Genomic DNA, 15,217 nt, shown 5'->3' with positions numbered 1-15,217 from the left:
TCTCTCTCTTTCTTCAACCTCCTTCCTTACCTCCCAACTTTAACTTTTCACCGCCTCTCATTAAAAATAATATGTTATATATTAGTATTATATTCCACCCAAAAGTGATTAATTATAATTAAATCAGTGCATATTTGAGAGAGAAGAGAGAGCAGATCCATTCCTTTGCATATATCAGTTTATGTTGAGAAACCATAACCAAACACCGAGCTGTACCTCTTCATGAGTTTTCTCTTAATCACCACATTAATAAGCTTTAACAACATAGATGCTAGAGACGATGGCAGAAGAACCGGTTTCAAATGGTTTTATGCAGAATCCTGTTCCTGGATCCAATAACCCTCCTGTTGCAAAGAGGAAGAGAAACCTACCAGGAACACCAGGCAAGTATATATAGTTTCCTCTTTCTTCGTGGTCTCATGGGTGTATTTATGTTACATAATCAAAGTAATTAATCAAGCTAATTACTGTACCAGATCCTGAAGCTGAAGTGATAGCTTTGTCCCCAAAGACTCTGATGGCAACCAACAGGTTTTTGTGTGAAATATGCGGCAAGGGTTTCCAAAGAGACCAAAACCTTCAACTCCATAGGCGAGGCCATAACCTTCCATGGAAGTTGAAGCAAAGGACTACAAAGGAAGTGAGAAAGCGGGTGTATGTGTGCCCTGAAAAGACCTGCGTCCATCACCATCCTTCCAGGGCTCTCGGGGACCTGACTGGCATAAAGAAACACTTTTATCGGAAGCACGGGGAGAAGAAGTGGAAGTGTGAGAAGTGTTCAAAGCGATACGCTGTGCAGTCAGATTGGAAAGCTCACTCAAAGACCTGCGGCACCAGGGAGTACAAATGCGATTGTGGTACTCTATTTTCAAGGTAATCCTTTACTATACCTAATTCATCTTTGTGGTTCTCATAGTTTTTGACCGAGTGATAGGCTAAACAAACACCGCCCTCTGACCCTCTCTTCAACTATAGCTAGGAGTTGAAATAATAAAAAGTGGAAGTAAAGACAAAGAACATATTGTCATTTCGTATTTACTGAAATATACTTTTATTAATTGATGCATGGACTGTATGAAATTTTTCGTTGAGCAGAAGAGATAGCTTCATCACGCACAGGGCTTTCTGTGATGCTTTGGCTGAGGAAACAGCTAGAGTAAATGCAGCTTCCAGCATGCACAGCTTGGCCACCACCAATTTCAGTTACCAACTTATGGGGAATCCATTAGATACTGGGATGCCACAACATTTTCCTCTATCTTCAAAACAATTTCAAGCAATGATGAAACCATAGATCAAACTAGACGTGGTTTTTCCTTGTGGATGGGCCAAGCACCTCAGGGCCATGATTCAATTGGCAAAAGTCTCCAAGAGATTCAACAATTTGGTTCTTTGAATTCGGGATCCATGTACAGCGATCCCCTGGTTTCGACATCGAATCCTCCGGCATCAGATTATCAGTTAAACTGGGTGTTTGGCAACAAGGTCTCATCCGGTAATGCTGAAGATCAGCTAACCAGCACTTCACTTCCTTTGAACAATAATGTCAAGGAAAATGGAACTCAACTTGTGAGCATTCCTTCATTATTTAGCACCCAACACCAGTCTCAGCAAACCCCATCTTTCAGTATGTCTGCCACAGCTTTATTACAAAAAGCTGCCCAAATTGGTGCCACTTCAACTGACACTTCATTCCTAGGAAGCTTCGGGACCAAGTGTAGCAACAGTCAAGTTCAAGATGGGAGTAAATACAGTGATCTGTATGTGTCAAACACACAAACGACTACCCTAGGATGTGACATGGAAAATTCGGCAAACGATATTTCCACGTTGAATCAATTGCAAATGTACCCAGCAAAACGCCGGTACTTGCAGAATGAAGAAAGTGGGGGAGGACAAACAAGGGATTTTTTGGGTGTGGGAGTACAGCAGGCCATCTGTCACCCATCTTCAATCAATGGATGGATATGAAAAATGAGCAGAAATTTACCTATTTCTCTTTATGGAAAGCTTGGGTGATGGATAATAAAAGTGGAGTTAAAGATGAAAAGGAGAGACGACATAATGACTTTGCAAAGAAGAAAAGTTGCAGAGGTTAACAGTGCTCCTAGGGAATTATTCAAGAGATTAAGAATAATGAGATCCATGCATATTCTCTTCAACATTTGAGAGCCCAACAATCCCTTTTAAAAATTATGCCTTTATTTTATATTTTTAACTTTGATAAAAGGGATATGAAGTAGTGGGAAAGCAAAGCAAAAAAAAAAAAAACTTTGGAGCTCCATTATTGCATTAATTGTTTCATCTCTATGGTTGTTGTTGTCCTGTCATACTAGATTTTAAAAAGTAATTACGTATCCATAAAATAAAAGCTTTCATTATTCTACCTAATACAAACAACAAGCTATGAACTGTTAATTGGAAATAATATAATGTAGCTTTTCCCTCATCAAACCATGCATGTGTACAGTGCATTATAGCTTTTCCCTCGTCAAGATTACCACTATAACATGCAAAAACAAATGGAAAGAAGGGCATTAATTAAAAGCTTCAATATTTTTTCCCAGTAATTGTAATTTATATTTAAAATTATATCTTTGAGAGCATATTATGGATTTTATGGAAAACAGAAAATGATACGTACAAATCATAAATCAAGAGATTCAAACTCAAATGTTGATTTAAAGTGTCACTAAATATTGAAGCAGTAAGATAAACAAGGGTAGATTGCAGCAGAAAAACCCAATTTCCCAGAACTTGAGCTAGGGACAGAGTCATATTCATATATAAGGAAAAGAATAAAATTGTCATCAAGCGTGCACCATTCCTCCTGCTTTTGTCTGCTTTTTTCTCCCGATGATCACAATAGAATGGGGTCAGGCAGACATGGAAAACAAGTGGACAATGGCTAAGAGTTTAACTTTGTGGCTTATTTGACTCTTAACAGGATATTGATACTTGATAATATATATAGTATTGTGGGAGTTGAAATAATAAAAGTGGAAGTAAAGACAAAGAACATATTGTCATTTCGTATTTACTGAAATATACTTTTATTAATTGATGCATGGACTGTATGAAATTTTTCGTTGAGCAGAAGAGATAGCTTCATCACGCACAGGGCTTTCTGTGATGCTTTGGCTGAGGAAACAGCTAGAGTAAATGCAGCTTCCAGCATGCACAGCTTGGCCACCACCAATTTCAGTTACCAACTTATGGGGAATCCATTAGATACTGGGATGCCACAACATTTTCCCTCTATCTTCAAAACAATTTCAAGCAATGATGAAACCATAGATCAAACTAGACGTGGTTTTTCCTTGTGGATGGGCCAAGCACCTCAGGGCCATGATTCAATTGGCAAAAGTCTCCAAGAGATTCAACAATTTGGTTCTTTGAATTCGGGATCCATGTACAGCGATCCCCTGGTTTCGACATCGAATCCTCCGGCATCAGATTATCAGTTAAACTGGGTGTTTGGCAACAAGGTCTCATCCGGTAATGCTGAAGATCAGCTAACCAGCACTTCACTTCCTTTGAACAATAATGTCAAGGAAAATGGAACTCAACTTGTGAGCATTCCTTCATTATTTAGCACCCAACACCAGTCTCAGCAAACCCCATCTTTCAGTATGTCTGCCACAGCTTTATTACAAAAAGCTGCCCAAATTGGTGCCACTTCAACTGACACTTCATTCCTAGGAAGCTTCGGGACCAAGTGTAGCAACAGTCAAGTTCAAGATGGGAGTAAATACAGTGATCTGTATGTGTCAAACACACAAACGACTACCCTAGGATGTGACATGGAAAATTCGGCAAACGATATTTCCACGTTGAATCAATTGCAAATGTACCCAGCAAAACGCCGGTACTTGCAGAATGAAGAAAGTGGGGGAGGACAAACAAGGGATTTTTTGGGTGTGGGAGTACAGCAGGCCATCTGTCACCCATCTTCAATCAATGGATGGATATGAAAAATGAGCAGAAATTTACCTATTTCTCTTTATGGAAAGCTTGGGTGATGGATAATAAAAGTGGAGTTAAAGATGAAAAGGGAGAGACGACATAATGACTTTGCAAAGAAGAAAAGTTGCAGAGGTTAACAGTGCTCCTAGGGGAATTATTCAAGAGATTAAGAATAATGAGATCCATGCATATTCTCTTCAACATTTGAGAGCCCAACAATCCCTTTTAAAAATTATGCCTTTATTTTATATTTTTTAACTTTGATAAAAGGGGATATGAAGTAGTGGGGGGAAAGCAAAGCAAAAAAAAAAAAAAAAACTTTGGAGCTCCATTATTGCATTAATTGTTTCATCTCTATGGTTGTTGTTGTCCTGTCATACTAGATTTTAAAAAAGTAATTACGTATCCATAAAATAAAAGCTTTCATTATTCTACCTAATACAAACAACAAGCTATGAACTGTTAATTGGAAATAATATAATGTAGCTTTTCCCCTCATCAAACCATGCATGTGTACAGTGCATTATAGCTTTTCCCTCGTCAAGATTACCACTATAACATGCAAAAACAAATGGAAAGAAGGGCATTAATTAAAAGCTTCAATATTTTTTCCCAGTAATTGTAATTTATATTTAAAATTATATCTTTGAGAGCATATTATGGATTTTATGGAAAACAGAAAATGATACGTACAAATCATAAATCAAGAGATTCAAACTCAAATGTTGATTTAAAGTGTCACTAAATATTGAAGCAGTAAGATAAACAAGGGTAGATTGCAGCAGAAAAAACCCAATTTCCCAGAACTTGAGCTAGGGACAGAGTCATATTCATATATAAGGGAAAAGAATAAAATTGTCATCAAGCGTGCACCATTCCTCCTGCTTTTGTCTGCTTTTTTTCTCCCGATGATCACAATAGAATGGGGTCAGGCAGACATGGAAAACAAGTGGACAATGGCTAAGAGTTTAACTTTGTGGCTTATTTGACTCTTAACAGGATATTGATACTTGATAATATATATAGTATTGTGGCCCCATATTATTTTGACCTCTATTGCTTACATTCTCAAGTTGTACCACATATTCCATTTTTACATATTTGTAGAGTAAAACCATTTTATTATAATAATCAAATTTTAATAAAATTATTTTTTATATTTTCTTGTAATTTTTATGACAACTTTTCACTTATAACAATAATTATTAAATTAATTTTCTCTAAATTATAATTGTTTCATATAAGCAAGCCTATTGATTTTAATTTATTAAGTAAAACATAATCTTAATTAAAATATTATTTTAATAAAATTTTGAAATTTTAGGTGAGAAAAATTTATTAATCATATTTTATTAAATGAAAATGATCTTTAATGAGTTGAATTAAATATATCAATTCAATAAACTATGAATTTAAAACAGCATTAACTTATAAATTGATTATTTAAATTTAATAACTCATGATAAGTTAATAAACTCATATTGATTTAATTAAACTTATTAGATTAATGAACTTCATAATTAATTATGTGAAAATGTTAAATAAAATATGTATAAAAATAATAATGCATGCACCAATTATACATCTTTTAATTTTGTTTTTTTTATTTGATAGAAATTTACAATGGAGTTTATAAATCTTTTCAAACAAACTGAAGCAAGAGAAGTAAAGGTAAGATATTAGTTTCCATTTGGAATGGTTTGTGTGAAGCATTGAACAAGTGTATAGGTAGGTAGGGAAATCATGGTTTGAGATAGAGAAAGGGTAGGTCCTAGAATGATTGACCTCATCCCCAAAAGAGAGATGAGTTGATGAAAGTTTCACTCTTCCCAATAACAACTTTTGCATTTCCATTAAAAGAAAAAGTATGAAGGTTCATAATCCAGCTGACTCATTATCTTTTTTTCTTCAAAACTTCAGTCATAAGTCAATGGATAAAAATATACATTCTTCCTCTAAATTAATTCATTCATTATACTAGGTTTAGAGAAAGTTAAAAGAGCTATTGACTCTAGGCTAACCAACTTAAACTTATATATTCATCTTTTATTTTATGCATTTATAGCTTAAAACTTCCACAATTATTTTGGTCTTGTGAGTAAATTAATTCTTTATATTACCGAAAATGTGAATTAATTAATCTTTATACATTAGATAAACAAGTAAAATAATACAAGTACTACTAATTACTTATTTTAGTGTTTTATGTATAAGGAATAATAGTAATTTTAGCCCTTGATCTTTACATTTTTATTCAATTTCGCCCCTACTCTTGGATCAAATTGACCCTCAACTTTTCATTGTTGACATGCCACTATTTTGTCTTATATACTATATCAGCAAAAAAAATATTTTTTTAAATCATAAATAAAAAATTATAAAAATATAGCTATTCAATTTTTTAAAAAAAAAGTTAAAATTCCTAAAAATATATCCCAAATTATTTAATTTTGCCAAGACTTGCTTGAAATAGTAGTTAGAGCTTGTGTCTGGTGCTTAAATGACACAGGTCCAAACCTTGTCATTCTTTATGTTTTCAATTCTTTAATTTTAATATCTATTTTCATAATTTTTGAAACTATAATTTTCATCTATGATTTTTAGCTTTCTTTTAATTTTTAATAATATTTGAATTATTTGCTACCACAACATATGAGATAAAATAGTGTTATATCAGCAATGAAATATTGAGAGCCAAATTGCTTCAAATAAAAGAGTAAGGGTAAAATTGAATAAAAGTATAGAAATCAAGGATTAAATTTGTTATTATACCTTATAAACATAAAACCAAAAGAAGCATTTAAGGAATGAACTATTTTGCTCATTACTTGCTCATATTTTCCAGTAAAGAGATACAAATGCATTAACATGATGATTTCTTGTTTTCTGAGCAAGTTTAAAGAGGAGAAAAAAGGCAGGTAAAAAGAAAAGGAGTTGATTCTGGTAATGAAATACTACATGATATGATAGCAAAGTGAAAATGGGTGTTCATTTTTCTTTAGGTAAAAGCCAAGAAAAAAAGATAGAAAGAAGTTTGTGTGCTCAAAAGCAAAACATTTTACACTTTTTCAATCACCCCCTTAAAGACCCTTGAAAAAGTAGCCATTGCTGGAAATCATATTGTTTCTCTTAGAATAGGAGATTGAGCCCAACATCAATCCTATTGGATTGGGTCACAAACCTAACACAATTAACGAAGCTTAAACCCCCACCCAGCCCTATCATATTCAAACAACAAAATTATACCTTTCAGACTCACTGAATTGAAGCAGAGAACGAAGCAAATATGAAATTCACGGACTCACCGGTGATACAGCTTCAAGTGCGTGATTCCCAACTCTCTATCCAACAAGACAATGGCTCCTTCCACGTTGGTACCTCCGTCTGGCCTTGTTCTTTGGTTCTAGCCAAATTCGTAGAGCGCTGGGCACCATCTTGGCCCACCACCACCACCAGCGATAACCCTTATTACGACCTCCTTGATTTTCACACCCGCCGTCGTCGCGCCATCGAATTGGGAACTGGTTGTGGAGCTGCTGGCATGACTTTCCACCTATTGGGTCTCCAAGACATCATCCTCACCGATATATCCCCTGTTATGCCTGCGCTCAAGCATAACCTCAAACGTAATAAACCCGTTCTGGGTAAGAACATGAAGACCTCGATTCTTTATTGGAACAACAAGGATCAGATCAGGGGCGTTAATCCTCCGTTCGATGTGGTGATCGCGGCAGATGTAGTCTACATCGAGGAATCGGTGGGTCATTTAGTTGGGGCTATGGAGGCGTTAGTTTCCGACGATGGGGTGATTCTGTTAGGGTACCAGCTGAGGTCACCGGAAGCTGATAAGTTGTTTTGGGAAATGTGTGAAAAGGTTTTCGTGATCGAAAAGGTTCCTCATCAGGATTTGCACCCTGATTATGCTTATGAGGAGACCGATGTTTATGTTTTCAGAAAGAAGAAGAACAATAACAATTAGCAGGGTAAGTTTTGGATCGATTATATATATACTAATGAAGTTTGGCAATTGGGTATGGAAATTGTCCTTTTTTCTATAGCGAATGCCAATATAAGGATAAAATTGAACTTGTAGTCATTGTTGCTTAGCCTGTTTGCTGCAAAATTGTGGGCTTGGATTGAAATGTTGTCTTTTGCAATCTTCACTTGATCTTGTTATTTAATTATGCCAGTTCCTGCATTGAATTTTGTTTGGTGAATACAAGTAAATTGAGTAACGCATGATGACTGAAGAATGCTTCTATGTCATAAGTCATTGGTCAAGTCCAATTTTTGTTACGGTTCACCTGTTTAAGCACTATGAGAGGTCGGATCTTCAACAAGTCCGGCGTTGTTCTTGATCAGGTTTTTATCACCCTATTTTACTAACAGTTAGTTCAAATGGTAGCATTCTCTCCCATAAATGATCTATATGCTATGGGTAATGGAGTCTAGTCCAACCATGTGCTTACTCTTTAATTACTTTGTTTTTGCCTGCTATTGCACTTTGAAGCACTCTCACTCTCTCCCTAGATCTAGAGCTTTCGGTAGAGTCGAGAGATAAGACCATACCAGACTTGTTCAGGGTGCGTAACTCCCAACCATATATGTTTTTTTAAAGTACTTGTGTATAATTGTTTGAACGAACTTATATTCAGGTTATATAGATATAAGATATAATCTTTCAAACGTATACAGAACCTTTTAAAAGGATTGAACATTACCATGTCAAACATATATTAACATCCAATATTCATATCATAGTTAAAATGCTACAGCATCTTTTAATAATTATGACCAGTGATACCCGGATGTTACTACTCGACCTGTCTCTTATCTTTGCCAGATGTATGATGTGTTTCAGCCCAGCAGCAAGGCTTGGGACCTTTCTGGGCTACCCCCTTAGCAAATTTTATACCATATTGGGAACTCTATTTCAAGCAAAGTTTGCTTAAAAGCAGGCAGGGTTAAGCTTTCTTCTTCTATTGATTGTTGAGCATTCTGAAACTCAATTTTGTGCCCTCCACTTATGCTTGGTTGGTATACGTGTTCCTGCTGTTAATTGATTTCTATTTTTCTTTCACATCAAGCTTCATTTCGTTTTTATTTCTTTCACTTTTTCCGTTCTACAAATCTGAGTTTCATGAAATTGAATTCAATTTGTGTAGCATGGGCGTTGCATATCACTTTGATGCTTCTTAAATAGATAAATGGATGCGGGGCTACCCAGAAATGCATTTGTGGAGGCTAATTTAAGATGCACTATGCAGAGTATTGAAAGGAATATTTCATTGCAGGTTCCTATTTCACCATTCTTGAACCTGGATTTCACTAAGCCAATGTTAATTTAAACTCTTTCATAGAAAACTTCTAAAAAGAATCATATGATGGATTATTTGTGTAATAGTCCACCGTACAAGAAAAACGGATATTGCGTTCCCAATGAGAATATTTGCTTATTGATAAGAGTAGTTACTAACATCTAACATAAGTTTATTAAACAAAGAGTATTTTTAATCTTTTATCCTCTAAAAAGTTGTTTCAAGTCACTATTATTTTAGTGTTTATTAATGTAAACTGTTTCGAAGGGTTGTGCTAGGTGGCCTATGAACGCCTTTAGGTATATGTTACTAGAGATGTTTATGGGCTAGTTTGAGTGGGTTTGAGGTAGCGTAAGTGATATTAATATATTTTACACTTGTTTAAATTCAGTTTATTATAAAATATGGGCTTAAAATTTCATGTAAACTCGTTTATATTTGTAAATGACCTGTTGAATCTCACTTTAGGTTTACTTATATTAGTTTTTAAATTTTTAAAAATGTTTATATTCTTAGAATTTTTAATGCTTTATAATATTATATATTATTATAGATTTAATTTTTTGTGTTATAAATTATATAATAAAATATACATTGCAAACTTACAATTCAAGGTTTGAACTTGATCTATTTTAAATTAAACGGGTTTAATTTTTTACCTAATAATTTTATTCAAACTTACCAAAATAAAAAATACAAATAAAACCATTACAAAAGACATATCACTCAGTGTAGCACTAGACTAAAAAATACATCAATTAAATTTTTTTAACTAAAGATTGTTAAGAATTGATTAGATTATTATTATTATTATTATTATTATTATTATTATTATTATGCTAATGTAATGATTCACATGAGCAAAAGATGTTTTAAAAGTTATATAAAAATTTAAAATTATGAAAATTATTAAATCATGTTAATGAGACCATAGGAACATTTTTAAAAAAATTAATAAATCTCTTCTGCAATTTAGGGTGAGAATTAGGTAGCAATTCTGAACTACATTTACCTACTCAAGATATGCCTAACAATTAATTATGGATCCAATGTAGAAACACCAAATAAATATTCTACAAAAAGAAATGTAGAAAAATATGAGCAAGTCTTTGTTTATATGAAAATATTGACCACCACCACCATGGTTGGGATGAAATGAAGCTACTTTATTGATTTATAAAGTTAATAAATGAGGCAGACCTACAATAACCAAATGTCCATGCAATGTCGCTCTCACCATCAGTAGACTTTTTGGCAAACCCCAAGCAGTCCAAGACACAGATACAGGCCTTGGTTGGGTCCATCCTTCATTAGAAACGTGTACTGTCAAAATTTTAAAAGGCATCCTATCATTTTCTTGTGACAACCACAGCCATGAAGGAGAATAACAAAGGGCCCAATTCACTTATGAAGGGCGGCAACTGCGGTTTGACCACACTGCTATCTTCTATTTGCTTACAGCTAACCTATCCTTTCACTCAACCAGCAGAGCTGTACTTGAAGCCATGGCTGCCAAGCATTTTAAAACAAGGGGAAGAGGAATGATTCAAAATGAAAGCCACTCTTGACTCGCTTTGATCCTTTTGGATCATTTTCAAAATTTTCACACACTTTGTACAATTGTCCTACGCAAGGCTGCTCTAAGGTAGGCCTAACTACTTGGTGCACTTGTCAAAGCGGGCACCTCTCTTGTTACTGCACCATTCCCGCTACCCCATGAAACCCACCAGCTTGGCGAAATTGAAAGTCTAAATTTAGTGTGATTCACTTGAAGATTTGAACTACTTAAAGCTACACTAAACTAGACTAGACTAGCTTGATCAGAGGCTTCCTCGTAGTAGCAATAATACGGTGAGAGGTTTCCATCCTGATTGGCCTTGAGTTTGTTCTCCCCACCAGCTTCTTGCAACAATTTGACCACCTTCCGCATTGACAGGCGGTTAATGGGAAGAGCATCAGTGCAAAGGATACCAATATCAAGTACCCTGCAAATTTCTTCCTTGTACGTAGAGTCCAGTCTCGGGTCAATTACCTGATCCACTCCCTTTTGGTTGTAGGTAGCACAGACCCATTTCACCATGTCTTCCTCCCCAAACTCCGGATCCGTGGGGGGTTTACCAGTAACCAACTCTAAGATGACAACTCCAAAGCTGTAGATATCACTCTTCTCATTTACTCTTAGGGTATATGCATACTCTGCATGCAAATGAAAACAAATTGAATAATAAGAGGTAATATAGATCTTACAGGACAGATAAGTTCATGTTAACAGGCCAATGTAGCCATTTATCCATGTCTAAGCTTAACCAATCAACACAAGTATTGTATATTCTAAATGAAAAGGGGGAATTAATATAAATAAGCATCAACAAGGAACAAACCTGGTGCAATGTAACCACACGAGCCTGCAATCACAGACATTGATTCAGCACCTTTCCCGACTCCTTTAACAATCTTAGCAACTCCAAAATCCGCAACTCTGGCACTGAATTCGTGGTCTAACAATATATTGTTCGATTTCACATCCCGATGAACAATTGGAGGAACACAATCATGATGCAAATAGGATAATCCCTCAGCTGCATCTAAAGCAATCTTATACCTAGTGGGCCAATCTAACAAGCCCCCCTTGCTGCTATGCAACAAATCCCCCAAGCTCCCATTCGGCATATACTCATAAACTAAAAGTTTGTCATCTCCTGTAATGCAACAACACCACAGTCTCACTATATTCTTGTGTCTAATTTTTCCCAGCATTTCAACTTCAGTTTCAAACTCATCTCTCTCCATATCGGCTGCACTCAAAGAATCTTCTTTCTTAACTCCACTGAGTTTCTTCACAGCTACTGCATCACCATTGCTCAGCACAACTTTGTAAACTTTGCCAGAACCTCCACTTCCTATCACATTCTCTTCCTTGAGGCAATCTGTAATCTCGTATTCACTAAAACCGATCTTATGAAATGATCTCCACTTCGTTACAGTCGCTCTTTTCTTGTTCTTTTTGAAACTCCGGTACTTCATGAAGAACCAAACAACCCCTACAACAAAAACCAAGCCAGCCAGTACAAAAATGGATCTAAGAATCCACATATTGGTTTGGTTCTTAGATCGACTTATCTTCCGACAAAGACCTTCCAAGTCACCACATAATCCGGGATTACCCAAGAAGCTATTCTTGTAATTTTCCTTGGCATAAAAGGGAGGGAGCTCTCCTGAAAGCTGATTATTCGACAAATTAAACACGTTCAGCTTTAAATTCTGCAACTCAATTGGGACTTTCCCGGAAAATGAGTTACTTGAAAGATCAAGATAATTAAGTACAGGCAAGCTACCAATATCACCAGGAATACTGCCGGATAGCCTATTGTTAGCCAAATTTAACTCATTCAAACTCATACATTCCTTAATTCCTTCGGGGATTCTTCCATTAATCTCATTTTCACTGAGATCAAGCCTGACCAACTGCTTCAGTTTTACCAAAGATAGAGGAATGTGACCGGTGAACTCGTTTCCACTAGCAGACATCTCTACCAGTGTCTCCAAGGACCCGATTTCATCAGGTAACGACCCGGAAAAACGGTTTTTGGAAATTGACAGAATAGAGAGATTATGAGCACTTGAAATCGACTTTGAAATTTCCCCACTAAAGGAATTTTCAGCAAGCTCGAGCAAAAATACTCTGGGCAGCCCCCAGAACCCGTCTGGAACCCGACCCGAGAAACGGTTGTGCTTGAACCGAACCCGGCCCAAGCTCTGGCATTTTCCTAGACTTTCCGGAATTTCGCCCGAAAATGAATTGAAAATCAGAATAATATCCCCTAACTGCCCCTTTGCGCACAAATTCTCTGGAAGTTCGTCAGAAAACTGATTATAAGAGACATCCAAACTTTGTAGTGGCGAGTTTACACCAAGTTGACTCGGCAATGGTCCACTGAGTTTGTTGTTGAACAGTTTCAGCTCTTGCAACTTTTTCGACACAGTTATGCTCTCTGGTAAAGTCCCTTCAAGCCGGTTATTATAAAGATTCAATGACTCAAGCTGTAACCCGCATAAACCGGTTGGAATTGTCCCAGTTAACTCGTTCATAGCCGCGTCGAATCGCTTCAACGTGGTTAAATTTCCCATATTTAACGGCAACTCGCCTGATAGAGAGTTGTTATATAACTCAATTTGCTCAATGCTTTTCAACTGGGAAATTGAACTAGGGATGGATCCAGAGAGCTGGTTAAGGGACAAATCAAGGTTTCGGAGGCTAACCAACCGACCGAAACTCGACGGAATTTGGCCGACGAGGTTACAGCCGGCAAGAAAAAGCTGCTCAAGGTTCGTTAAGTTACCTAGTTCGCTCGGTATATGAGACGGAGAAAAAGGGTTATAAGCGAGATCCAGTTCTTCGAGAGTGGAAATATTACCCAAAATAGCAGGAATGGTGGCGTCGAGGAGATTTCCCGCCAAGTTGAGACACCGGAGCCGTTGGAATTGTCCGAAAGTCGCGGGAATTTCGCCAGAGAAATTGTTACCGTAAAGGATTAGATTTTCAAGGGTGGTAATATTGGGGAGGGAGGGAGGGAGAGAGCCAACAAGGAGATTCTGGGAGAGATCGAGGGTGGTTAGATTTTGACAGGTGGAAAGATCAAGGGGTAGGGAAGAGTTGATGGAATTATTGGCGAGAGAGATGGAGCGAAGATAAGGGAGACGGCAGAGGAAAAGCGGGAAAGGCCCAACGAGCTGGAAATCAGAAAGGTCGACAGACTGAACACGGGCAGTGGGGGAGTGGCAAGAAATACCTTGCCAATTGCAAGGGGTGTCGTCTCGGCGGTTCCAGGAGGAGAGGGCGTTGGTTGGGTCGGAAAGGCTTTGCTTGACCTGCAACAGGTACAGACCTTCCTGGTTTAGAGCAAAGGCATAGGGCAGAGGATTCAAAAATAGGAGCAAGAATACCAGAAACATGGTTTGGGTCAGAGAGAGTGGAGTGTGGTTGTATTTGGATGTTGTTGCGTTGTTTAGAGTGAAGGAGGGAGGCATGGAAGACGGCAAAGCGTTTGGATATTTTAAGGGAGAAAAGGTGGGTGTGGGTCCTGGTTTGCTACTGGGGTCTTACATCAGATGAAGATGGTGAAGTGTGTTGAACCCAAGAGACGAAGCGCAATTTGGATCAATTTTCAAAAGTTGATTGAAACTTTAAGACGAACACAGGAAACTTCCCGGTCAAAAGAGTTCAGTAGTGATCACAGTGCTTTTGGCAAATAATTTAACTCCACTACATCTTCAGGTAATGTAACTGTTTACACTATCTAATCTAAATTTAGCTTCTAATATAGAATCGACATTTATTTAATGAAGGTTTAATATCAATTTTTAGTTCAATGTTTTGATTATTTAAACCCACCATTTGGAAAAGAATGGAGTTGATTAGATCCAAAAAAAGAATAATGAATTAAGATAATAACTCCATTGCTTTTAAATTCAATCCCAACAAGATAATTACACTTAACATTCACTCAATAATCACTCTGATTTTAATTTAGTAATTTAACTTTCGAAAAATAACAAAATAGTCTTTTTAACCATTTTCATTACAGACATAACGGAAAGGTGATATAGCATTTAACGGACTCCTTTTTGTCATTAATTGGCCAATTAAAAGGCTAGTTGTCATTTAAACAGCCTCATAACCCTAGTTGGACAGTAGAAAAGAAGAGAAAAAATGGAGATATACGACCGTTTTGTTTCTCCAAGGTGGAGCCACCACTCATTTCGTTGATATCCATTGAATCTCTGTCACCTTTTTTTCTTCTCTTCTTCTCCTCTCTTTTTCTTTTTTTTTTTTTAATTTTTAACTCTAATCGTTGTCATTCATACCAAATGCCTCATCTTTGCCTCTCAAATCTCACTTCAGATTTCCCAATAGGCCTTCAAAATTCTAAGAT

The 15,217-nt window shown here is 36.5% G+C and overlaps 4 protein-coding genes across 4 annotated transcripts; 3 read left to right on the top strand and 1 right to left on the bottom strand.

The window, feature by feature from the left end:
- The first annotated feature begins 255 nt into the window (after nucleotides 1-255).
- On the top strand, nucleotides 256-2,050 carry LOC108463066 (zinc finger protein NUTCRACKER-like). The gene is given in 4 exon segments (XM_053025496.1): nucleotides 256-383; nucleotides 477-873; nucleotides 1,096-1,250; nucleotides 1,253-2,050. Coding segments are annotated over 4 exon segments (1,386 nt in total). The 5' UTR covers nucleotides 256-268; the 3' UTR covers nucleotides 1,972-2,050.
- Nucleotides 2,051-2,870: 820 nt separating this feature from the next.
- On the top strand, nucleotides 2,871-3,974 carry LOC128290537 (zinc finger protein NUTCRACKER-like). Its single transcript, XM_053026228.1, has 2 exons — nucleotides 2,871-2,875; nucleotides 3,098-3,974. The coding sequence occupies exons 1-2, from the start codon at nucleotides 2,871-2,873 to the stop codon at nucleotides 3,972-3,974; spliced, it is 882 nt and encodes a 293-aa protein (XP_052882188.1).
- Nucleotides 3,975-6,941: 2,967 nt separating this feature from the next.
- LOC108461309 (uncharacterized) lies at nucleotides 6,942-8,108 on the top strand. The gene has a single exon (XM_017761113.2). It carries the CDS (start codon nucleotides 7,253-7,255, stop codon nucleotides 7,943-7,945), a length of 693 nt encoding a protein of 230 aa, XP_017616602.1. The 5' UTR covers nucleotides 6,942-7,252; the 3' UTR covers nucleotides 7,946-8,108.
- Nucleotides 8,109-10,372: 2,264 nt separating this feature from the next.
- Nucleotides 10,373-14,567, bottom strand: LOC108476421 (receptor-like protein kinase HSL1). Its single transcript, XM_017778641.2, has 2 exons — nucleotides 11,666-14,567; nucleotides 10,373-11,480 (listed from the first exon to the last, which is right to left on the bottom strand). Exons 1-2 carry the CDS (start codon nucleotides 14,310-14,312, stop codon nucleotides 11,086-11,088), a joined length of 3,042 nt encoding a protein of 1,013 aa, XP_017634130.1. The 5' UTR covers nucleotides 14,313-14,567; the 3' UTR covers nucleotides 10,373-11,085.
- Between the last annotated feature and the right edge of the window lie 650 nt (nucleotides 14,568-15,217).

This window comes from Gossypium arboreum, chromosome 3, assembly GCF_025698485.1.
Source record: "Gossypium arboreum isolate Shixiya-1 chromosome 3, ASM2569848v2, whole genome shotgun sequence".
NCBI lineage: Eukaryota > Viridiplantae > Streptophyta > Magnoliopsida > Malvales > Malvaceae > Gossypium > Gossypium arboreum.
The sequence above is the reverse complement of the archived record's forward strand: the minus strand, read 5'-3'. Positions and strand labels throughout refer to the sequence as shown.

Excerpts from the sequence above, each read along its gene's own strand:
- LOC108476421 (XM_017778641.2), bottom strand. The coding sequence starts at position 14,312 with ATGCCTCCCTCCTTCACTCTAAACAACGCAACAACATCCAAATACAAC. Across the intron at positions 11,481-11,665 it reads GTGTGGTTACATTGCACCAG|AGTATGCATATACCCTAAGA; the intron begins GTTTGTTCCTTG and ends ATTTGCATGCAG.
- LOC108461309 (XM_017761113.2), top strand. The coding sequence starts at position 7,253 with ATGAAATTCACGGACTCACCGGTGATACAGCTTCAAGTGCGTGATTCC.